Here is a 10011-nt window from a genome sequence, read left to right on the forward strand (position 1 = left end):
TTATCATTGTAAACAAATCTCAGCCGTTAAACATTTCCTCATCCCCTATATAAACACCGACTCTCCGTCTCCCCCAACACTAGAATACATAAATTCAAAGATCACGAAAAAATACCGATCGAAATTTAAAGAAGAAGAATCGAATATAATCCCTTAAAAGAAAGAAAAAATCATCGAAAGATTAAACTGAATTTAGGGTAAAAGCATCAGATTGCGGAAACTGTTTTGTTCTTCGTTCGATTCCATCAAGTTTTAGAAAAATCTGTAAATCTCTTTGATTTTTGTGGATTTTTTTCTGTAATTTTTAGGCGATTAATCGTTGATTTGAAGAGTTGCTGATTAGATTTGTGATTTTTTATTTTTTTGGTTAGGGTTTTTGGTTTTTGGAGTAATGAATGAGCAAGGAAAAATGATGAATCAACAGCAGAGGATGAGTATGGGTCAAAACCAAATGATAAGTATGAGTCAACCTCAGATCTTGAATCCACAGCTTCAACAACAGCCACAGCAGGTAGTAGACAATGATAAATTCAGCTTTAATTCCATGTATAATTTGAATATGAGTATGAGAATGAGTATGCCTCCGTTGATGATGCAGCAGCCTCAGATGATGAATCGGAGCTATAGGATGTGGCCGCAGCCGCCTATGCCACCGCCGTCTATGGTGGATCAGCTCAAATTTCAAAACCCTAATAATCATAATTTGAAGCAATTTGTTCCTGCAAAGCATCCCAAACCCTTGGGTCCTAGAAACAATTGGAAGGGTAAAAAGGTAAATAAGAAGGATAAGAGAATGGATGGAGTTAGGAGGAACGAGATTGGAACTAGCGGTAGTGGTAGTACTGCCGGAGGAATTGTTGGAAATCAAGGCGGGTATAAGCCGCCTACGTTAAATGATTTGCAACAACAAAATCGATTAAAGGCTAGGAGGTTTTTCCCTAAGAAGAAATTTTATCATAATAACAATAATAATAATAATAACAACAGTAACAGGACTGCACCGTATGCACCTCGGAACACGTCTTCGTACATTATTAGGGCTAAAAAGAGTGGTGGTATTGCTTCTTTGGTGTCGCCTTGTCCTGTGACTCCTGCTGTGTTACCGACGCCAATGTTTTCTCCATCTAGGGAAGTGTTAGTAGATATGGCGAAAGAGGAGTGGGGAGTGGATGGGTATGGATCAATGAATGGGTTGATTAGACTGAGGTCACCAGGTCATGAGGCAGAAGGACATGAGGATGAGGAAGAAGAGGAGGGAGGATCAAGTGAGAGTGATGTGGAAGAACATGTGGAGGTTGAAAGGAGGTTGGATCATGATTTGAGCAGGTTTGAGATGATTTACCCGAATTATAGCGGGATGGAGTATAACAATGTGTTGGGAAACCGTGTGGATGATCAGGATACCCATATTGCTCAATTGGAGGAAGAGAACTTGATTTTGAAGGATAGATTGTTCTTGATGGAGAGGGAGTTGGGTGATTTGAGGAGGAGGTTGCAAAGTCTTGAGAGGCAAGGCCATAGCTATGATGAGATGAATGAGGAGGTTGTGGAGAATGAGACTGAGAGTGAGACTGAGAGTCATGGCGATGGCCATTCTTTGGAGGATAACAATGCTGAACTGATTGAACGGGCCATGAAAGGAGTTGCGAATGTGAAAGGGAAGGAAGAGATTAGGATTGAGGATGACACAGAGTTTGCAGAAAATGAAGAGAGAGTTGGAAAAGAAAGTGAACAGGTTAATGGTGATGGTGAAACTATTGAAAAGGAATCCGATGAAGTAGGAAAAGAAGATGAAGTTGATGGAGGAGATGGTATGGTTGAAGTCCTTAAGAAGGAAATCATTGCTGATCTTGAAAGCAAGAGTGAGCTGAAAGACGATGCCGCCGTGAAAACTGGGGATGAGGTTCAGTTTAGTCAATTGAATAAGAACGATGAAAACGAGGTTCAGGCATCAGATAATGCAATTGTTGAAGATGTTACCATGGAGGAGGCTTCTAGAGTGGATGCTGATGCGAATTTTCAAACAAAGAATGAGGATGAATTGACAGGAGATAAATGATCAGGGAAGAGCATTTTCAAAGGTGACTTGTCTAAGTTTCCCTAGTCAATGTAAGTCTCTTCTCTGAGAAGCTTTCATGTTGACTTGTGTGGTTTTTTGTCACCATTTTGGATATATCTCTACTGCAGTACATAATGTTTAGCGTTCTTTTGACAGTGGCAAGGAGTATCATATCTTCCTGTTGGGAGTTCCACCTTATAAAGTGCTAATGTAGTTATTTTCTTTAGGTGGTTTCAACCTTTTTCTTTTCCTTTTTTTAATGTTCAGTTTTTTGGCAGCTGTTTGTAGAAGGGAGTTCTAGGTGTTTTGAAAGGTTAGATACTGTGTTGCTTGATACAAAGATACAGCTATGTAATAATCTCTTTTTAATTGGATTTGGAAATTTTCATATAATTCATGTCATGTGCTCTTATTATCGGTTTAACCTCGTATTTAGCATGGTTGTTCCCCCCGGCATATGCGTTGCATGTGTTGCAACTATGTGATTGGTGTTGGCTAGTGATAGCCTTTTATCTATAACATGCTTGCTTGTTTCCATGTAAGTTGTAACTATGCTTGCTTGTTTCCATGTAAGTTGTTGGCTAGTGATTGCCTTTTATCTATAACATTGCCCTTCGAGTGGTTTATTTTTCTTATAGCTTAGGGCAATTAACTTTACTTTGCTTCCATGAGGTTGTGATGCCTGACCACTTGGAGCATACCTTCTGTTCTGCAAGGGAGTAATTTTAGTTTTTTTGTGTTAGCAACCATATGAATGATTCACTACAGGGCATAAATTCATGTACAACAGCTCTCTTAACTGTAAACCTTCAACCAGAGTTTATTTAATATCATATAGTAGAGCATCGGAGCATACTAAAGTGTAAGTTGGAATAGTTGGCTATCAACTTCAGCGATGTTGGGTGTGAGTGTCTTTAAAAAAAAAATTCTTTTTGGGATCCCAAAGCTGTTATTTTGATTTGGTGGTATTACCCCTTTGAAGAATATATTCATCTGCTTGCTAGCAAATAAGTTCTTTGCTGTTTATTTTCATCTATAGAGTCGTAGTCAACTGACTTCTGCGTCGGAAAGAGACGGAAGATTTGAGAACTTTCACTCTTGATGCATTCATTAAATTGCATGGTAATGGTTTATTCTTATTAGCCTCTAACGAATTTCTAGTTTTTCTTTTTATGCATCACCAACACTACCAACCATTCAGCAGATGTGGTACGTTTTGATATGTTCTGCTTTAATTAGACCTCCTTGTCTTCCTTGTGACTGTCATTAGTATTTGTTTCTGAATGTCGTGACCTCTTTCCACTTCTTGGAATGATATATCACCTTTCATGTTTTTTGGGGATTCCATAAGTATACCTGCTAGCTGCTGGATTATCACGAGGGGAAGTAGCTGAAAGGCTGGACTGTGGTGAGCAGGATGCTTGCTTATTGTGCTCCTTTATGTATTTTCTTATATATATCAGATTATTTGGATGACCACCGCCTCAACCCCCGACAAGCGCCAAAATTATTGTCCTCTTTGCTGACCCGAATGCCTAGTCTCTTTATTGGGATCAACCCTGTTGTTGAGATACTTCTTATTCTTTAGTTTCCATTTAAGCCCATTTTTTTGTTGATAGATAAACTCTCTGATCTATTATTTTTCATCTTATGGCAGCAGAGAGGATGTCCTATTGTTGGTGGCAGAAAAACAGATGTGATGGTGACGTTACTTGTCCCTCTGCTGCATTTATTGAGTTTACTACAGAACATGCATGTTTCTATAAGGGCTTGTTTGGTTGGGGAACAAGTTATGTCGGGATTAGTTATCCTGCGATTGTTTACCCACCCTTAGTGTGGGATAAAACTAACGCTACAATCTCAGTGTAAACTAATTTCAGGATAAGTTATCTGTTGAGTTTATCCCAACCTGCCATGGGATAAACTCATCCTAAAATTACTCCCGGAATTAGTCATCCCTTATCCGTCCCCCCCGCCGAGTCATGTTTTAGGGTTTGTGTTTGTTGCAGTAGGATATATATGGTTCATCTCATGATTCATTTCTTTTCAGGTGCTTCACCTGCTTTAATCCTTGTTATATTGAACTTCGACTACCTGCTTTTCTTTTGTTTTTGTGTCTGATTAAGAAGTACAGTGTGCTGTAGGCTGGTAAGTAGATACTTCTCCAGAGTATTTCAGTCTGGAGATTGTTATCAAGTTTGATGGCCTGCTAATTTTAACTGTTGTTGATTCTGTATTTTGCAGCTCTCCACACGGAGAGAGATTTTATGCTTTGACAGGGATTGTTTCTTGGCTACTCGTATTTTGTCTCAGTTGTGCTTCTCTTGCATGTCTGACAGTTTCAACTCCTGTCCTCTTGTTGACTTCTTCGTTTGCATGTTTGAGCTACCTACATTTTGCTGCCCAGGGGTGATCAATCTTTTTTTGCCTATTGTTGAGAGGTTTAGATGAATTTAGAATACAAACTTTGGAGTTCTGCTTCATGCAATCTAATTTCTGGGTTCAATATTTTATTAATTGCCCGTATTTTGAGTCTTTTAAAAAAATAAAATAGATGCATGATCTAAGTTAGAGCTATTGGATACAGATGAACGATGAACTCACTCATGGCTTACTCACTAAATCCGCCTGTTTATTGAGCAAACTACAATCATGTTTCTGGATTGATGACAGTTGCAAATGAAATTATGCGGCGGGTGTAAAATTTGATTTCCTAGTCTTTTTGTGTGATATAGATTTGTTATTAATTTGATTTCCTAGTCTCTTTATGTGATAATAGATTTGTTATTTGTCTAGAAAAAAGGTGGGGAACGGATCACCTGCCAACTAATTAAGCTATTAAGATCTTAATTTAAACCTATTTTGTGGTGTTCATTTTGTATTTTTTTAAAATGAGGGAGGAAGATATTACAAGGTGGGGATCCAAATCAGTCAATTTGATTGGGATATTAAGATATTAATTATTTGTAGCAATATCAAATGATGTATCGCCTTTTCAGTGAAGATTTATACGCTCCTTTTTGTTGTTTAGATATGCTGTAGTCAATTATTTATTGCGTAAGATATGATTATCTTAACTTTTTTGAGCTATATAATAAACTATTTGTTACCGTTGTTTTCCCTAATCTTTGTTCAAAAGCCTTGAAAAATTTAAAAGTTGAATTAGTTACAGAAATATACGAATTGAATCAGTTTATTTGTTTGCTTTTATCCATGTTGTGGGGATGATCTTTTTATTTTTCTTCTGCTTTTGATTTTGGTCTCCTTTGAAACGTATTGTTGTTGTATTGTTCATTTGAAGTTTTGTTTGGTGGGTAAAGCATGTAGCGTATTCCACTCTGCAAGGTTTGCCAGGTCTTTAAAGAGTCGTAATCTAAGGCGTTAAACAGGGCATACGAGATTGGGTATGGCAAGCCTTGAACCGTTAAAATTTTGACTTGCCTTGTCCTGTACCCTTATCTCATACTACTCTCTCGATACAGAATCTAATGTTTTGAAAAAAAAAACAATACAAAAATTTCTCATATCGAATTCGAAGTGCCCGATTAACATTTTCTCGGAATTTCCCTTGCCTCTCCCGATCCTCGTTATCTTTTTTTTCTTTATAAGTATTTTGTTTTGCAATATTTTATTGAAAACTTTCTTTTGTTCTTTTCGATTTTTATTCCAACATGTAGATATTAGAAACATCAAGTTTATATATTATAACCTCGGGAAAAAGGAAAATATAGCCATCTGAAAAATGCATTTCTTAATGCCATATGGAAAAATAGTGTATAACTTGCATCAATTATAGTACTAAAATAAGGTAGGTTTAAGTTATCTCCGGCCACTTAAAATTGTCCGCATTATTCACTTATATATTTTAATTGAGGCTTGTACTTATTGAACACCTCTTCCACATTATATTGATATCACTTGAACACTTTTTGCCTACATGACATTTTGAGTGTGATTCACGGCTAATGAGCGCGTGAAAGCATTTTCTTATATTTTTTTAAAATAAAGAGTTTGTCTTCTTCCTTATGCACCATAACTCCACCTTTCTTCTTCCTTTTGCTTGTTGCCATTACGCCTCCACCTTACAACCAAGTTGTTGCCGCAGTCGCCGCCACAATCATACACCAATAACACCCTTCTTATCTTTCTGCTTCTTCCATCTTCATCTAGCTTATTCGGATCCTGGCGGCTGGTGATGATGAGTTTGTCACTCATACAAGGCTACTTCTTGTCAAAGGAAGAAGAACAAGAACCTCAGTACGATAAATTCGACGACAACGAAAATGATAAAGTTCCACATAATCGTATTAAACTTTTTTCAAGTCCAACTTATTCATCTTTCGAGCTTCCGTCTGCCCTTGACGCCTTTTTCGAGTTAAATTTCTCTGTAACTTCTTTTCTTTTTTTCAATTAGAGCAGCAAAATACTAATCTAAATGGATAGGCAATAAGAAATTAGCTATTATCCTTTTTCATCTTATTATGTGAAGTGCAGTTAGTATGAAATTAATTATTGAAGATTTTAATGACGCCGGAGTTTAATGGACGTGAGTGGAAACTGGAAAGTGGTACAGTGGTGGGATAGCACGGGAAGGGCTTGGGTGGTGGGAGGGTGGGGTTATAGGTATTTTTTTTTAAATAGTAATAATTTTCTTTTTCTTTCACATTATAATACATTTTAAAATAATTTCATGAAATCCAAATAACACATGTCATTATTTAATTAATTGCCACGTCACCGCGAGTGTATTTCACTCATTTTATACTTTTAGCCGATTGTTGAAAAAATGTTCAAATGGTTCAAATTCTAAGGAGTAGATGTGTTCAATAGGTACAAATCTGAATTTAAGTGTTGTAGATAACTCAAGCCAATAAGGTATTAGTATAAAGTTAATGCATGCATTATTTTTTATATGTACTTTATTAAATGCCAAAAAGAATGTATTAGTAATGCTTGTATTAGTAGTGTGACACTAATTATACCTAGATTACTTCTTATGTATTGTTCAGTTTAGTGTATTAAAAACAACATACATTATATAAAAATATTTATTTACAAAGATATTCTTCACAACTATGATGGAAAAATAATCTTGAGGGGCAATGAGGTCTTTAGCCATACTAATGTATGATTAAAATTCCTTGTATTACTACTAGCAAGAAATTCATGGCATTAGTAATGCATTCCTTAATACACAGTAAAATAGTTGTTTGGTGGAGTGTATTAGAAAAAATAATGCATGCATTAATTTTGTATTTTACTTATACTTTGTTAGGTATTCTTTTCTAATTTTTGTTTTACACTATATTGTTATTAATGTGTGCAGTGCTAAATTTCTAGGTATTAGCAATGCAATGTTTTTATTGCATGCATTAACATGATAAAAGACATAATTGCCCCTCAAAACCCTTTTTACATTTTTTCTATCATAATAATGGAGAGTATCTTTGTAAATATTTTTTTTATGCAATGCATGCTAATTTTTATGTATCAAACCAAACAATGCATTAAAATAATTTAATGTGTAATTAATGCTAGCATAACTAATACATGTATTGCTAATACACTCTATTTAACATTATTTTTGTACACTTTACCAAACGATCCCACCATCGATCTCTGGGTATTAATAATGAAAGGGTGTAGTGCATGCATTAATTAGTATGGTTAAAAACACAATTGCCCTTCAAAATTGTTTTTACATCTTTTCCATTATAATTGTGGAGGGTATATTTGTAAATAATTTTTTTAATAAAAAATGCTAACAAACCAAACCATGCATAACAATAAACTTATGTATAACTAATACAAACATTATTAATATACTTTATTTAGCATTATTATTATACACTCTATCAAAAGACTCTAGAGTGTATAACTAATACTTGTATTATTAATTATATATAACATGAAAATATGTACCAAATAAGATATTACTAATATAGAGAGTTAATATATATATGCATCATTTTTGTAATATACTCCACCAAGATCTTATAATAAGTACTCCCTCTGTTCACTTTTACTTGTCAGTAATTCCGAAAATAAATTTTCATTTTTACTTGTTATTTTTGACATATTAAGAAAAAATAATAATTTTTTTCACTTTTTTCCCTCAACATTGAATACTTATTTTTCAAAATATTTTTTTAAGATATCATTTAATAGGGGGTAGTTTAATAAAATACCTATATCAATAATTATTTTCTTAATGAGTGTGTGTAATGACCGGGTTCCATCGTAATAGAAAAGCCAACGGGGAAAATTTTTGGGTTGGAAAACATTTTCGCAGTAACTTGGATTTCTCAACCTAGTCCACATTTGGACGAAATTGGAGTCATTAAAGTCTAGAGAAATCTGGTAGCAATTGGGTGATTTAATTATGATTTTTATTACATGAGTAGATAGAGGTCGTTAAGGAACCCGTACGACTTTACAGAATTGAATTTGGGTGAGTAGAACTCCCGAAATTGATCCAAGCATGAACGGGTAGTTTCTGAGTACGTTGGTTGAAGGCGTGTTGTGAAATGAGGGTCTTGGAATTATTAAAATAGCTCACTGTTTCGTGCAAGCCGCTTTGGCAGTGATTTCTGTCGCCAGGACGGGGACGCTGTAGCGGGGTGAGGACCGTTGTGGCGGGCCCGACGCGACTTAAGTCAGAAATAAACCCCAAAACGTCTTTATTCTGCACTTTTCGACTTTGAGAGTAAGGAGACAAACCCCAGGCGATTCTTGACAGTTTTCCACCATTCTTGAGGCTAGAGGTAAGATTTTCACTCCCCGGATCCATTTTTCGATTCGAAGAACGTAATCTAATGGGTAATTATCGATGGGGAAGGGTTTTGATCTGGAAATTATGGTGGAAAAAGCCCTAATTTGGAATATGTGATCATGGGTATGATCTAGGGTTGATAGGATTGCTGGTAATTCAGGTAATTAGTTATTGTTTATTGATTCCTGTGTTATATTAATTGTTTGTAGACCAAGAACAAGCGGAACGAATCCGGAAAGGGAAGAATCAAGTTTCTTAGGGGATTCAAGCTTGTTTCGAGGTAGGTGATGGTTGTGATTCTATGATGGTGTGATGTATGTTTGTTCTTGTTTCATTATGATACATGTATGTGTGCGAATGTTGCATTATTGATCACATTAATTGTAAATGAGGATATATGAATGATGAAACCATGAATCATGACTTGATTGTATGATTATGAAAATGTACTTTGTGATTGTGATTGTGGCTTGTTGAATGGATCGGGTGTTACGTTCCGACACACTAACTTGGATCGGTTGCCACGTTTCGGCATAAACATTGGATCCGGTACCACGTTCCGGTATGCTAACTGTTTGGGTTTGGGTTCAATGAGAGAACTAATGATTTGATATAATTGTGTATCTTGAGAAATGTAAAATTGTATCTTGTTTGTAAATGTTGATAATATTGTATATGTTCGATATATGCATGTAATTATATTGTTGTATTGGCTTATGTATGTTGCACTTAGTGGGATAGCCGTGTGATTCTACCAATATACTGTGGTTATGTACTGATATTACACTTGCTCTTTGTTTGTTGAATACAGGGCATCTTCAGGCGGCTATTGACAGACCTCGCTTAGAAGATCAGTGATCGTCGATCAAATTCAAGGGTGAGCCAGGTCTTCCAGGCTGCCATGAGTTCTCCTTTCGTCTATGTCCACATTTGAGACTTAGATTTTTCTAGATAGTTAGTAGTGCATTAGTTTGGGGTTGTAACCCTTCTTGTTTAGAATTTGGTTCATTATTAGATGTTTTGGTACATTGACTTTCAGGTTCTAGGTGTATTTCCGTATTGTTTAGTTGTTAGATATTTTGGAAGTTTATGGGAACTTCAGTTTTAGCTATTTAACTTGCTTCCGTAACTTAAATACTTTAGTTTTGGTTTAGTTGCTTGGTTTGGGGTTGTAGTAGTA

The 10011-nt window shown here is 35.7% G+C and overlaps 1 protein-coding gene across 3 annotated transcripts; it reads left to right on the forward strand.

The window, feature by feature from the left end:
• Positions 1-327: 327 nt before the first annotated feature.
• Positions 328-2450, forward strand: LOC125830003 (uncharacterized). Of its 3 annotated transcripts, none has more exons than XM_049509229.1 (2): positions 328-514; positions 599-2450. In XM_049509229.1, the coding sequence occupies exons 1-2, from the start codon at positions 392-394 to the stop codon at positions 2057-2059; spliced, it is 1584 nt and encodes a 527-aa protein (XP_049365186.1). In that variant the 5' UTR covers positions 328-391; the 3' UTR covers positions 2060-2450. The 3 variants fall into 3 exon arrangements, with proteins under 3 accessions (XP_049365186.1, XP_049365187.1, XP_049365188.1); XM_049509230.1 differs by having other exon boundaries at positions 358-511; XM_049509231.1 differs by having other exon boundaries at positions 358-511; positions 602-2450.
• The last annotated feature ends 7561 nt before the right edge of the window (positions 2451-10011 follow it).

The sequence above is a fragment of the Solanum verrucosum genome, unplaced genomic scaffold (genome assembly GCF_900185275.1).
Source record: "Solanum verrucosum unplaced genomic scaffold, falcon-dt-bn FXZP01000054.1, whole genome shotgun sequence".
Taxonomy (NCBI): domain Eukaryota; kingdom Viridiplantae; phylum Streptophyta; class Magnoliopsida; order Solanales; family Solanaceae; genus Solanum; species Solanum verrucosum.